Raw genomic sequence first — 16,368 nt, forward strand, 5'->3', positions numbered from 1 at the left:
ATGGGAATACTGTCCCCGGTCCCGTACTGAAAGCATCATTACAGTATGGGACAGTATTCCCGCAGAGAGGCAGGGACTCCCAGCAACACTGATAACTATGATGCTAGGAGTCCGGCTTCATGAATTGTGGTCAGCCTGTGAGATACAGCCGATACACGCTCCGTATGTCACGGACCGAATGCGGCCGTCTGAATAAGGCCTTAGTCTAGTTACACAGTGCGGTGAAATCCCATTTTTTTGCCACAATTTTTGCAAAAAAACGTGACTTGACCGCACTGTGAGAATATAGCCTAACAGCACTTTTCATGTTTTGTATCTTTTTTTTATGCAATTTTCGTAATTGCGGCACAAATCACGCGGTTTTGCCGCGATTTTTATATAATCGCGGCAAAACTGCGCCATTTTTGCCGCGATTACGAAAATCGCGGCAAAAAAGCGCTAGGAAAACGAAAAAATACCAAAAAACTTTTTGACCAACTTTATACAATCTACAAATGGGGTCAGGGGGATGGGAATCAGAATGGATAGGGGAACATACTCACCAGCCTGCATGTCCTGTCGGCAGTGTAGAGGAGCTGGGGGGCGGGATCTCCACACGCAGCTTCAGCACATGCTGCATCTTCCCCTCCAGTGAAGCTACAACAGGTATGCAGGGGCTGCCGCGAGTGTTGCTAGGGGAGTGTCGCTAGGGGGGTGTCGCTAGGGGGGTGCCGCGGGCGTTGCGAGGGGGGCCCGTGAGCGTTGCGAGGGGGGGGCCCGTGAGCGTCGCGAGGGGGGGGGCAACAGTCCGAGGGGGGGGGCAACAGTCCGAGGGGGGGGGGGGCGACGGCAGCCCGGCGGGCCCCTTTTACTTCATTCATGTGGCCGGGCCCCTGACGGGAGTACCAGTAATACCCCCCTGATGGCGGCCCTGCCACTATCAACAGCTTTAACCAAATACTGCTTATCATGCTGTTAATGAATGCAGCAGCTTCCTCTCCCGTCGGGTGAGTGGTACCCTATGGAAACGTTTGGCATATACACCAAACATAGGGGTCAAACAAAGTGTGAACAGAGCCCAAAAGTTTTATGGTGATTTTGTCCAGTGTCTCAGGGGTCTGGTAGTAAGACACTGCTATAATTATGGGTTGTTTGTATTAGTTAGTCCTTAGATTAGCTGTTATTTATTTTGTGTTACTCTCTTTGTGTTGCTGCACAAAGCAATACCCTGTTCTGATTAAATCCCATACTGCAAAATAAATATAGGAATATAGAGCAACCTTTGTTGAACTTTGAATATATATATATACATACATCAGTGAATATATATATATATATATATATATATATATATATATATATATACACTGATCAGCTATAGCATTAAAACCACCTTCCTAATATTGTGTAGGTCCACCTTGTATGAACAAAACAGCTCTAGCCCATCGTGACATGTACTTCAAAAGACTTTTGACAAGTGTCCTGTGGTATCTGCCACCAGGATGTTAGCACCAAAACCTGTAAGTTGCGAGGTGAGGCCTTTATGAATTGGACTAGGTTTTTCCAGCACATCATACAAGTCAACGCATGAACTCTTTTGTCATGTTGCTCAAACCATTCCTGAACAATTTTTGCAGTGTGGCAGGGAATATCGTTGTCATGAGGTGGTTCTCTTGGTCTGCAATAATATTTAGGTATAGATGTAGAATACCTTGACTTTACACTGATAACTTGCTGCAGCATGATTACTTGCTACTTAAAGAGTTTATTAGTTTATTAATTCCCTATCTCCTAACTAAGCTAATAGGTGCTTTTCTGCTGATAACTACAGTGTGATTTGTTTTAAAAAAACTTTTATTATTTTAGAAGTTATGTTCATTTTTATACATATGCTAATTTGGCTCTAACAGCCAAATCGGAGGTTACATTTTATTTTCACTCTGGGCGGTGTAAAGACAACTGTATGACGCTGTCCAATCAGTGCTGCTGCTGTGGATGACAGTCATCCGTCACGGCTGGAGGTGATTTAGGGTCTGTCTTCTTGGATTACCGCTGAGTCGCTGTGGTGAAGGACCTGTGGCTGTAAGGGTATGTTCACATGCTTAACAAAAAACGTCTGAAAATACGGAGCTGATTTCAGAGAAAACAGCCTCTGATTTTCAGGCGTTTTTGAAGCTGCAAATGAAATTTGGAACTTCTTTTGAGGCTTCTTTTCAGGGGTTTTTTGAGGCGTTTTTGGAGCTGTTTTCAATGAAAAACGTGTCCAATTACGTCCCAAGAAGTGTCCTGCACTTCTTTTGACGAGGCTGTATTTTTACGTGCCGTCGTTTGACAGCGACGCGTAAAATGACAGGTCGTCGGCACAGTACATCGTAAAGCCCATTGAAAGTAACGGGCAGATGTTTGCCAGCGTATTGGAGCCATTTTTCAGACGTAATTCGAGGCGTAAAACGCCTCCATTACGTCTGAAAATAGGTCGTGTGAACCCAGCCTTAGTGACAAGACAGCGTACTCTCGCGATAGAAGCTGAGATCACGCTGGGCTGTGATTGCAGACCTGTATGGTGCTGATTGGACAGCGTCATACAGTTGTCTTTACAACGCCCAGAGTGAAAATAAAATGTAACCTCCAATTTGGCTATTCGAGCCAAGTTAGCATATGTATAAAAATGAACATAATAAAATTTTAATAATTATAATTAAAATAATAATTTAAAATAATAAACATTTTTTGAAACAAATCACACTATAGTTATCACCATCAAAGCGCCTATTAGATTAGTTGGGAGATAGGGAATTAATAAACTGGTGACAGAACCTCTTTAAAGAGGTTATCTGGGATTTTAACATTGATGGCCTGTCTTTCGGATAGGCCATCAATATTAGATCGGTTTGGGTATGACTCTTGGCATTCCCACCGATCAGTGTTTGAAGGGGCAATGCTGCAATACCCTGCACAGCCACTACGAAAGTAACGGCGTGTGTAAGTCCGAACAGAAATTAAATCCATGTAAACAATAAAGGGCCGCAGCCCTTTCAAACAGACGGACCACCACCAATTATATATTGATGACCTATTTTAAGAAAACCCCTTTAACACAACAAAAGCTATTGAAAATCCATTGAAAAAGTCAAGTTTAAGTTCCTTGCCACAGTGTATTTAACAGGTTAAGTGTTAAGTCAAAGGATGCTACACTATCCGCATAAATGCCAGGATTCAAGGTTTCCCAGCAGAACATAGCCCAGAGCATCACACTGCCTTCACCAGCTTCCTTTCTTCCCATAGAACAACCTGGTGCCATCTCTTCCCCAGGTAAGCTATGCACATGCAGCTGGCCACCCACATGATGTAAAAGAAAACATGATATATCAGACCAGACCACCTTCTTCCAATGCTCCATGGTCCAGTTCTGATGCTTACCTGCCCATTGTAGGCACTTTTGATGGTGGACAGGAATCAGCATGGACACTCTGACCTATCTGCGGCTACGCAGCCCCAAGCGCAGCATACTGTGATGAATTATGTATCCTGACACCTCTCTGTCATAGCCAGCATTAACTTTTTCAGCAGTTTGTGCTAATGTAGCTCTTCTCTGGGATCGGACCAGACAGGCTAGCTTTTTCTTCCCACGCACATCAATGAGCCTTTGTCACCCATGTCGCCAGTTCACTGTTTATTCTTCCTTGCAATACTTTTAGTAGGGGCTAACCACTGCATACCAAGAACTGCTATTTTGGAGACTCTTTGTACCAGTAATCTAGCCATCACAATTTGGCCCTTGTCAAAGTCGCTCAAATCCTTACCATTGCACCTTTTTTCCGGCTTTTAACACATTAGCTATAACCCCTTCCTGCTGCAACAATTTTTCGGATTTTCACTTTTGTTTCTTCCTCCCTACTTTCCAAAAGCCATAACTTTTTTATTTTTCCATGAATATAGCCATATGAGGGCATATTATTTTGTTGAACAAGTTTTATATTTTCACGGCACCTTTTATTGTACCTTATAATCTAGTTGGAGACTGGGAAAAAATTATTTGTGTGGTGGAATAGGAAAAAAATAGCGATAGCTAAATTTTTTTTTTGGGGGGGGGGTTTGTTTTTACGGCGTTTTCCATTCGGTTAAAAACGACATGTTAACTGTATTCCGAGAGTCAATACGATTACAGTATTACAAATGTATATTGTTTTTTTTTTTTTTACTAATTTTACAAGGAAAAAACTGATTGTGAGAAATAAAATTGAGTTTTGTCATCATATTCTGAGAGCCATAACTTTTTCCGTAGATTGAGCTGTATGAGGGCTGTTTTTTTTGCGGTGCAAGCTGTAGTTTCTATTGGTACTATTTTCGGGTACATTAGAGTTTTTGATCACTTTTTATTTTATTTTTTGTGGGAGATAAAAGTGATCAAAAGACAGTCTGGCGTTCTAATTTATTTATTTTTTTATGGAGTTCATTGTGCGGGCTAAATAACTACATATTGTAATAGTTAAGACTTTTACGAAAGCGGCAATTATTTATTTTTTTTTACATTGTACTTTTTGTAGTTTTTTTGAACTTTTAATATTTATATTTATAGATAGATAGATAGATAGATAGATAGATAGATAGATAGATAGATAGATAGATACAAAAATAGAATCCAGCAGCACAGGCTTAAAAAAAAAGTAATAAAGCTTTATTTTACTGCATTTACTTTTCTTTACTATTACCGCCCAGGGACTTTAACCAGCGATCGCTTGCATGATATACTGCAATACTAATGTATTCCTTCCTATGAAGCCCTGCCAGAGGCCCCGTTAGTTCCCCAAGCTGCCATGCCAACCATCAGCACCCAGCGGTCGCGTCACAGGGGGTGTTGTAATGTTAAAGGGGGCCGCCCCCCTGTTTCTAACCACTTAAATGCCATGGTCAACATTGACCACAGTATTTAAGGGGTTAAATGAGCGGGATCACACTTGAGCGGGATCCTGCTCATTACACTGAAGTGTTGGCTGTAAGATACAGCTGACATGCTCATTCTATGGAGAAGGCTCAGCCTGTGAGCCCGCTCCACACACCCCCACTCGATGTGCACCCTATATATACGGGTTAAGAACTGACTGCTCACTTGCTACCTAATGTATTACACCCCTGGACAGGTGCCATTTTCACGAGATAACCAATCTTATTCACTTCACCTGTCAGTAGTTTGAATGTTATGGCTGATCAGTATATATTTGTATGTTTGTTACATGATTTATCATTTGCACATTTTAAATTGTGTCTACTATTGGTGGAAATTAGGTGTGCGTCTACCAACGGACTTCTATGTAGCTATAGTTAAATTACATACATGATACAATGGCTTGTGTGGAAAAATACAATGCCTTGTGAAAATATTCACCTTCCTTTGTGTTTTGAATTACAAATTTGATTTTATATAATAAACCTGTCAAAATAGTCCAAGATGTTACAGTGGAATACAATAAAAAAACATTGTTTGAAAAAAAATAAAAGATGAAAAGTTGTAAGTGCATATGTATTCACTCCCTATGATATCCCTCAATATGATCTGGTCAACCCAATTAACTTCACTCACATAATTAGTTAAAATAGATTCCGCCTATGTGCAAAGTGTCACATGATCTGTCACATGATGTCAGTATAAATACACCTGTACTGAAAGGCCCCTGATTCTGCAACACCACTAAGCAAGCAACATGAGACCAAGGATATGGCACAACTACAAACCTGACAAAAGCGGGGCGCCCACCAAAACTCACAGACTGGGCAAGGAGGGCATTAAGCAGAGATTTGTAAAAGACACCAACGATAACACTGAAGGAGCTCCAAAGATCCACAGAAGAGATGGAAGTACCTGTCCATAGGACCACTATAAGCCGTATGGTCCACAGAGTGGAAATTTATGAAAGAGTGGCCAGAAAAAAGCCATTGCTAAAAAAAAAACAACCATAAGAAAACACATTTTGAGTTTGCCAAACATCATGTGGCAGACTCCCTAAACACATGGAAGAAGGTTCTCTGATCAGATGAGACAAAAATGTTACTTTATAGCCACTATAAGATATGCAATGTGTGGTTGAAACCAAACTCTTCCCATCACCCCAAAAACACCATTCCCACAGTGAAGCATGGTTGTGGCAGCATCATGCTGTGGTGATGTTTTTCATTGACAGGGACAGGAAAGCTGGTCAAAATTTAAGAAAAGATGGATAACAATAAATATAGGGTAATTCTTGAGGAAAATCTGTTGAGCTTGCAGAGATTTCAGACCGGGACGAATGATCCTAAACCTACATATGTAGCAATTTTACCTTGACCCTTAATGCGTTAAATATAATGTGGCAAGAAACTTTAACTTGACTTTTTCAATGACTTTTCAATTGCTTTTGTTCTGTGATATCACCCTGCAGAAAGCTATCCGAGTCAAATACATTTTCAAACATCTGTACACTGGAGTGGTTTAAGGGATACGTATAAATGTCTCGGAATGGCCTAGTCAAAGTCCAGACCTCAATCCAATTGAGAATCTGTGGCATGACTATCTAGATGTGCTAAGCTAATAGAGAGATACCCCAAGAGACTTGCACCTGTAATTGAAGAGGATGAATACTTATGCATCAGTCCTGTTTATATGTCTTAATTATTGTTTGCGTCCCAGTAGAAAATATTTTGCACATTCAAATTGGTAGGCATGTTATGCAAATCAAAGTGTATAAACCCCCAGAAATCCATTTTAATTTAAGGTTGTAACGCAACAAAAGAGGAAAAACACCAAAGGGGTGAATACTTTGACAAGGCACAGTATGTGCCTCAGAGATAACAGCCACTAGGTGCTACAATGTAGAAACCATACCATAACAGTTAAAACAATGATCTAAGAGCGTTTACAATATATGATTAGAGAACACATGCAAACATTATGTGGTAGCTGATTTTTTATTTCTGACTAGAGTCTTGTAAAGACTTAACTTTTAAAATGAGATTATTCTGTCCTCAGAAAGAATCCTTATCTAGTCTCAAAAACACTTCAACTAAAATGCAGTGTGCTGAACATTATAATTTACATCCGCCATCAATTTAGGCAGTGTTCCATTCCTCTTCTCGCAGAAGCCACATCTGAGTTTGGCTCTATGACCTGCCATTACGAGCCCATGAAGAAGAATGTTTCAATTCACAGTGATGAAATATTAATTTCACTTCCAGCCCAGGCTAGAAAACCAATTTAGCTAAGCTGGATACTTTAACAAAAGTAATGAAGAACCATTTTTACAGCTTACTAAAAAGCAATATAAAATAAGCAACAGAAGACAGGCATTTATAAATGTATCATATTTATTCTCTACCAGCACATGAAAACTAGTCAAAGTCTCTGTTTAACCGCATTTATTGTACTTTGTTCTAAGGTAAAACAGTCATTTTAGAGAATATGTAAAATGTGTAATTATACTACTGTGTTGTACTACTGTATGTCTAAGTTCTATGTTTATATGCCAACCAGGGCAAACAGTATCTAACACAGGTCCAATATTTAAATAATTGATTTTCTCACTAACTTGAAACCAAATGCAAGCCCATACGTAGCCTGGTAGACTATGGGCACTATTGGGACCTAGATGTAAATGCTACCTTTAATACCCCTATTGCTTTTTCCATATTGTTCTTGTTCTATTTATTCTCTTTATGTATGATTTTGCAAATTGATAAAAATTTCAGTACTCTTTACACATGAAGCAAAAAGCAATGACGAAATTGCAGTTTTTTTTCAATTCCCCCCTTAGAAAACAGTACGTTCTTCTAAAAGAGAAAAAAAACAACTTTTTACTTAACAGAGGGAAGAATGGAGCACAATACAGTGAAATGTTCAGTATCATCATATTATGGTTATTTTCATGTTTCGCAGCTGTCAAAAACTTCTTTGAACTTTGCTAAAGGAACAGAAGAAACACATGACGCTGCGTAGAGTACCAGCCTGTCAGATCAGAGCTCAGAGGATGCAATAAGAATACGCTTACCTGGTGGGGATGTGCTAGACACCAGGCACAGCGCTGTTAAGAGCTTCAAATGTTGAAAACAAGTTGGCCACAGCAGGAACTGGTGATGCGGGTCCAGCTCTAGTCCACTGAGACAATAAATCAAATGTGCAGGTGTAACGGGCACTACCGAGTCAGAGATCAAATCCAGGATAAAAGATTCTTTATTTTTGAGCAACACTTTTCAGGGATGGCCTGAGTCTTTACTTTTTTACTAAAGGGAGTGTATTTTATATATATATATATATATATATATATATATATATATATACAGTATATATATACATATACCAATAGAAAAAAGCAGCACTCAAAGGCAAATTCCAAAATGGATATTGGTGCCCAGCAGGTAATCCCGATCTAAGGACTGTGAGATATATACAAAGAAACCCTGCAGCACACTAGGCAAAAAAGTGTGGTTTACTTCAAACAACAAACAGGTTGCAACCTATCTGTCCATCCTTAGGACCTTTGTCAAGCATGAACCACACTTTTTTTTACCATACCAGAGTGCTGCAGGATTTCTTTGTATATGTATATATATTTATATTTATATATATATATATATATATATATATATATATATATAATAATTATTTTTTTCATAATTAAAACCAGATAGTTAAAAGTAATCTCTTTTTCCAATCAGCTTTTATTTTTTGATTGTAGATTTTGTTATTCTATTTTCTGTACATGATTATAGAGTTGGCAATCTCTCCTGAGCTGCTGTTAACAGCATTTAGAGATATGCTTCACAGCTGCCACATGAACCACAGCAACCTGTGAACAGGACTTATTTTAGGATAATTTTTTTAATGTGGTGTGACAACCTGGGGGACAACTTAGCTCACAGGATCGCCATCTCCAGGGGGAGATGGTTGGCGCACATAGAAAGTTCACTCCAACTCATTGGATAAGGGCTTAAACCAGCTGAAGCCCTTCTTTTTTGTCTTCAACGCAGAAAGCAGTTTTCCACCAAAACTGTACAAAATAAACCCTAGGCCGTCCAGCCTCTAACTAGACATTAAGCGTCCCTCACTAAGAGACCCTGAGCCTTGTGCCCAGCACCTCAAAACATAGGCAACTTTACCTTACACGGTGGTGACTCTCACAGGCTAGCATGCCAGTCTTCCCCAGACTGAAAGCCCTGTGTGAACAGCACACACCTCAATTACAGAGCCGCCTCAGGTCAAGCCTAACTAGGCTCATCAGACAGCCCAAGACATGGACTGTCTGTATGGAGTGGAAGCCCACCCTTCTCCTTCACACTCCAGCAAACCAGGCCAAATTCCGGGTTTTACACCCAAGCAACAGCAGAGAAAACCCTCTCTGCTGTACATGCTCCCTGGTTGCTTAAAACCTGACAGTTTCTGCACTGTCCAGTAGCTTCACTGCTACAATAGATAATGACAAAGAAAATGTAAAAAAAATCACCCAAAATTCTTAAAAAATATGTTTAACATTAAAAACTTGATGTAAACAATGGGACCTTTTTTGATGACACAATCCCTTTAAGACAGTTTGATTTGAAGAAAAAACTTGAAATGACAGAATTACTATATAAATATATAAATATATCAAATCCAATACAGTGATCCATCTAGTGATCTTTTTATACCCAGAAATTACAAGGCGGCACTACATCTAGAGGGAAAAAAGTGTCACCATTATCATAGATGTAAGGTTCTTTACTGTAAGAGCAGTGAGATTTTGGAACTTGCTGACAGATGATTTTGTGAGGAATGTTTGATTCATTTAAAGCTGTCTGGATGTCATTCTAAAACGACATAGGGCTGAATTTAACAATGTTTCTATGCCAGCTTTCTGGCGTAAAAATTAGGCAAATGACCCAAAAGCTGCAAAAATTTAGAATTTTGGGTCGATTCCACCATTCTTGCTACTTTTTAAAAAAGCGGGCGGATCCTAATGAAAGGAGGCATGGTCACCCATGCCCGATGCATTTACTATAATTTAAACCAGATGTTTGCATATATGATAGCAAAAATCTATGCCAGCTAAAGTTCTACAGGCATTCACCAAAGTCAGACTCGTCTATCAGATAGAGAAGTGTGATTTGTCACCCCAGAGAACAAGTTTCCACTGCTCCAGTGGCGACCGGCTTTACAGCACTCCATCCGACGCTTGGCATTGTGCTTGGTGATGTAAGGCTGGCATGCAAACCCATGCCATGAAGCTACTGAAGCACAGTTTTTATTTTTATGCAGATGTTACTGCCAAAGGAGATTTGGAACTCTGCAGGTTTTGAGTCAGCAGAACTTTGGTGCCTTTTATGCACTATGCGCCTCGGCACACTGTCAGTGTGTTTTGTTCAACTTTCTAAGTAAATTTTCTTAAAAATTATTTTTACTTTTTGAGATACAGCTGCTCTGTATCCTGTATGCAGAGCAGCTGTATTGTGCGCTGAATCCTGTATCTGTCAGGTCAGCGGCACTGATGGGTTCAGTGTCAGCAGGTCCTGCGTGCAGGATCCACCTGTAATCCATCACATCTAAGTTATGAACATAGATGTGATTGGTAACAGCTCGATTTACACGCAGGACCCACTGACACTGAACCCGTCAGTACTGCTGACCTAACAGATACAGGATTCAGTGCTAGATAAAGCTGCTCTGTATACAGGATACAAAGCAGCTGTATCTAAAAAGTTAAAATAATTAATAAAAAGTATTTAGAAAGTTGCACAAAACACACTGACAGACGTTTTTATTGAATAAGAAAAAAACTGTTTCAAATGTGTACATAGCCTTTAAGTCGTGACATGTGCTACAATAATCCATTTGTGACATATACTAGTCCTTCTCAATGAATTAGCACAAAGCAACCTGGGCTTCCATAACACCTCAGCAGTGCCAAAGGCTGATCGCCTCCATGCCACGCAGCATTGATGCAGTAATTCATGCAAAAGGAGCCCCGACCAAGTATTGAGTGCATATACTGGACATACTTTTCAGTAGGCCAACATTTTAGTATTAAAAATCATTTTTGAAATTGGGCTTATATAATATTCTAATTTTCTGAGAGACTACATTTTGGGTTTTCATTAACTGTTAGCCATAAACATCAACATTAAAAGAAAAAAATCCTGGAAACAAATCACTCTGTGCGTAATGAATCTATAAAATATATGAGTTTCACTGTTTGAATTGAATTACTGAAATAAATAAACTTTTTGATGATATTCTAATTCATTGAGAAGGACTAGTATGTTAAATAATGGGAAATAATCTACTTCTGAATTGAATTCACATACAATATTAGGATGCCTAAGGTTCCTGCATTTGTGTACGCATAGACTTCTAAGTGACAATACTGTATCTCTGTGTACTTCCAATTTTATACAGTCAATTGGAGATTTTTGTGACAGATTCATATGGGATTGTTTCAAGGGTAAAATTTGGTACAGCACACAGTGCCCACATCTCCATACTATGGAACCGTAGGGACTCCGTGTGCTGTTGTGTAAGCTCCACGTACATGGCTTTGCTGTGGCATTAGGCCTTAAATAGCAAATTAAGCGTTAAATCTTAAACTCCATTGTAATCCTGTTTTAATGCTTAAATGTAACATGCGGGTTATTCAACTTTTTATGTAGGCTTGACTACTTCTTATGTAAAGTCATCAGAGATTAGTTCAGTCTTCCTTAACCAGATTATATTATTAAATATATTAAAAAGGATATTTGAATATGAAATGACATAGATATAAAATATAGACATAAGAACATATTTTGCTACACCATTAACCCTACCTTATGAAATTTGACAAAAACTCCTTATGCCATATTTTAGTCTTTGTATCTTCAACTCATGGCACAGAATACAGCTGTCAACCGTGGCAAAATATTCTGACAGCATAAGTAATGCTACATACTGTAGTTGTGCAAACCTCATAGACACTGTAGCAACCAATAAAACAATCCTATTATTTAATATGCACTATATAGGAAAAAAAAAACGGCATATTAGTATCTTTACATTAATATAAATGACCATTGTTCTCCAATATTACTACAGAGGTAACAAAAGGTCACTGTTAATGCCTGCAGAGATTACAGCAAGAATTCTGTTCCCTTCCACTATCAAACTGTACAAAACATGTACTACAGCAGTAACTTATGAATTATGTAGCTCCTTGTCTTCTCGACTGTGCACAATACAGATATATACCTTATTAAATGAAAGGCACATTACATTATGGGTGTCATGCATAGAAACGCATACACAAAAAGTTTACTATTTGCAAAGAGCAACTGATAAAATGATTTCTTTCTGCACTAGGAAAATGAAAACTGCAATCTGAATAGTGAATATAGGTGTCAACTGGGGGATCATATTTGTATTTTTACTATATTTAGATTTAAAGTAGTCAGAAGGAAATACCCAACCAATTTAGGCCCCATGCACACGAACGTGCTTTTGCAGCCGCAATTCTCCCGAAAATCCACGGGAGAATTGCGGCCCCATTCATTCCTATGGGGCCATGCACACGACCGTGGTTTCCACGGTCCGTGCATGGGCCAGGAGCCTGGACCGCAGAAAGAACGGACATGTCTTATTACAGCCGTGTTCTGCGGTCCAGGCTCACAGGAAATAATGGACGCGGCCATGTACACGGCCCGCGATTTGCACGCGGCTTGTGGGTGACACTCCGCTGCCGGCCGACCCAAAAATCACGGCCGTACACATGGCTACAGTCATGTGCATGAGGCCTTACCTTGGTAATTATAATCTAACAAGAAGCAGATACCCGTTTTTGCTATACAAAATATAAATAAGTGGTATATTTGAAGGGTACACAGTATAAATAAGTGGTATAAAAGGGTACACAGTAGGCCTCGTGTATCAAAACTATTGCAGAGAAAAGGGGGCCTTCTTGCCCATAGCAACCAATCGAAGTTCACCTTTAATTTTCCCTGCTGTACCGGGGGAAAACATGGATTCTGTTCAGTTGTTTTCACATTTCAGAATGGAACTCCCGGACTTGGTGGTACTGAATAATAATATAAGAATTATCTATCCATGTTTAGGTATCAAATTGATATTTGCCCTTTGTATGTATTTCTCCACCTGTAACCATCATGTTGTTTTTTATTTCTGAAATTGTGTGCTGATTAATCGTGATAAATTTTTAATAGCAGCGGAAGTTATATTTTTCTGATACAAAGCTCCGGTTCCTCTTGTTAGACACATATGAAAGATAACATGCATTGCTCGCTATCTGCACTTACCACTGGGGGAGCTTCTGTTCAATTTATGTCTATGAAGGAAATTTGGAGCTTTCTTTTTAAAAGAAAAAACAAAGCCCCATCATAAAAATGCAAACTGGGATTCAATGGTGGGCATTTACTATCGTATTACTTACATATAGAATTATCTTAAATACAAGGTCCAATAACTTGTAAATACATTGCTTTACTTATTTTGCTCTGCTTCCGAGTTACAGAACGTTACAGAAAAGTTCAGAGCTGCATTCACAATTATGCCACCTTCAGAGATGCCCGCTGCCAGAATTCATTCCTGACTCAATGCCTGTATAGAGCTTGTTCTTTTAATTTTAATATTGGGAAGTATCGTTTTTACACCAGATGCCATATTGTGTTCTGATGTAACAACACAAAATCAACAGTAACTTTTGCAACTATGACAACAAACTTTTTAACTGGTTTTAGCAGCAGGTAGCAGAATTGTAAATGCAAGTCAGTGCTATAGTAAGGGTATGTGGCAGATTTGTTGCATAAATTCCTACGACTGTCCTATTCATCTGAATATATGCATTAAAGGGGTTGTTTGTAAAAAGAAAAAAAAATGGCTGTTTATTTTCTAGAAACAGAATCACGCCTGTCCATAGGTTCTGTCTAGAAATGCAGCTCTTTATCTAAGCAGGATGCAGGGCGCAGGATGCAATATGAAATGTTATTTGTACTGTATTTTTATCTGTTTCATTTATTGGCCATTATTTATAAAACATCAATACATTCCACAGTGTTCTGTATGAAGAATGTAATCAGTCCCTGTTGTCTCAGTGTGCTCAGAATCTAATTTTACCTGAGACATTCACATACACACACACACGCACGCGCGCGCAGACACACGCACCCGCACACGCACACACACACACACACACGCACGCACGCGCAGACACATGCACCCGCACACACACACATTAATGGATTTATCAAGTTGTTTATGGAGTGTGGATTGCAACTGGACTATACATAGAAAGCAGAGACGGACACAGACTGCAGAGGGCCCCTGTGCAAAGAATCTGCCTGGGCCCCCCATAACCTAACCACTCCCGAGCGAATATATAAAACTATACAGATCTATGTTGCGCATTTTATTACTAGTTTAGAACACAAGTAACAAACATAAATAATGCAAATAATTTCCGTATTTGACAACTGAGTATAACACAAATCACTCATGTAACCAACTTATAATGACTTTATCTTTCTCATTGAACTGTCACTTTCTAACGCCTTAGATGTTGTGGTCACTATTGACCATGGCATCTAAGGGATTAAACGAGTGGGATCCCGGTTCAGCGGGATTCCGCTTGTTACAGGGAAGTGTCGGCTTTATCATACAGTGGACAGCCCCATTACGTGGAGTGGACTCAGCCTGTGAGCCCCCTCTATACTTATCCTACCCGTCTATGACATAAGTACACATCAAACATTGGGAAGGGGTTAATTAAATTATTATGGTTGAAATGGACAATACCCCAAATAAGTGTATTTGTGGTGGTGAAGTGGGGGTGGGACCCCATACAGTGCTTGGGGAGGCCACCACAGTGTGGTAACCACACAGTAAGTGAAAACTTTAAAGGGGTTTGCCCATCTTTGACATTTATTACATATACAAGATTGGGCCCCCTTCCTTCACATATGTTATTGATGGCATCAATAACATATGTGAAGGAAGGGGGCCTGATCTGTGAGTTGGCAAAAGTGCACAGGGTGGGAAGGAAGCCCTCCTCCGTATGCCGCATGGCTGTGCCGATCTATGTGCTGATTTATGGGCACAGCGTTTAAGGCAGCTGAGCGGGCCCCCACCACCTCCAGGCCCCTGTGCAACAAAACCGGCTGCAACGGCGATATGTCCAACCCTGGTAGATAGCTTATACAAGCAGAACAAGAACAGAAAATCTCTATGCAGAAGTTGCACTTCTCAGATATGATAGCCTTTCTCTCCTGTGTAGCTTCTTCATGTAACTAATGTTTAACAAATACTTTGTATGAAATCAGTGCAGGAACATGCATAAGTCCAGCTTTGCAATTGGCACCAGGAATCTGCAGAAAGATATTTTATTCCCTATTGCAGTGTCCAAACAGTATAGGAGGAAAATGCTTTCTCTAAAGTTTACATTGTCCACATTATGTGGATGCTCTGTTAGGCATCATGGTAAAGTGGGCGCCTCAATAAATAATGTATTTCTGTATAATAATATTTTACTTTATATATGTTAATATATTATATATTTTCTTTAAGAAAAATGTGCATTAAATCAAAATTTCACTCATATTTATCTTTTGACATGTTATATAGAATAAAAAAATTATATTCACTAGGACCCTGACCAAAACAAACACAAAATTATGCTTTAACAGGTCTGTAAGTGTACAGCCCCGATGCTCAGATGTTTCTGTGACTCGGAGTATACTGAGTACATTTTTTTTTTTTTTTTTTTCTTGCAATTTATTTATATATTTTGGTAAAGACATAATAATATAATAGATTCTGGTTGACTTAATGTAGTACATACCAGTAAAATGGAGAATGTGTATATTTTAAAAGCAATACCTGCCATTTATGTGTTGTCTTGATGTCATCATTGGTCTAATTTTGTTTTCGTTTTTTTCAGAAATTTTACAGTCGTGAATTCTAAGATCATTGTCGTTACTATCCACCCAGAGCCAAAATATATAGATTCCTTGGTAGAGATTGAACTTGCTCATCTGAACAATGTAAGTGTATGTACCTTTTACATTCATTTAAATACAAATTTCATTTAAAAATAATATTCATTTTCCAGTTTATTCTTGCTCATCTGAGCAGACTTTTTTTTAAAGGTATTCAATGCTCCCAATACCTGTGGCAGCCAGTCATTTGTTCATAAAAGTTACAGAAGGAATCACATTGATACAACCATCACTAAAGCAAAATAGGACTGTGCTGACCTTTAGCTCATTTTTGCCACAACGGCAAAAGGGACCACCAAACGGGCAGAGGATTTGCAGATCCATAAAATCCAGCAGTGAAATTTCCATCTGAAATTGACATTGACTGCATGTTGTCTGGATTATTTTTCAAATAGAGATGAGAGATTTTCC

At 39.1% G+C, this 16,368-nt stretch overlaps 1 protein-coding gene across 7 annotated transcripts in view; it reads left to right on the forward strand.

Moving 5' to 3' along the window:
* Positions 1 to 16,368, forward strand: part of ADGRB3 (adhesion G protein-coupled receptor B3) — an 806,266-nt gene that overhangs the window by 478,904 nt on the left and 310,994 nt on the right. For 5 of the 7 annotated variants that reach the window (XM_075861993.1, XM_075861997.1, XM_075861999.1 and 2 more), the window contains one exon: positions 15,900 to 16,008. In XM_075861993.1, the coding sequence (XP_075718108.1) occupies positions 15,900 to 16,008 (109 nt within the window). The remainder of the gene's footprint in view (positions 1 to 15,899; positions 16,009 to 16,368) is intronic. The other 2 variants (XM_075861996.1, XM_075861998.1) reach the window with 1 other exon arrangement.

This window comes from Rhinoderma darwinii, chromosome 4 (genome assembly GCF_050947455.1).
Source record: "Rhinoderma darwinii isolate aRhiDar2 chromosome 4, aRhiDar2.hap1, whole genome shotgun sequence".
Classification (NCBI taxonomy): Eukaryota; Metazoa; Chordata; class Amphibia; order Anura; family Rhinodermatidae; genus Rhinoderma; species Rhinoderma darwinii.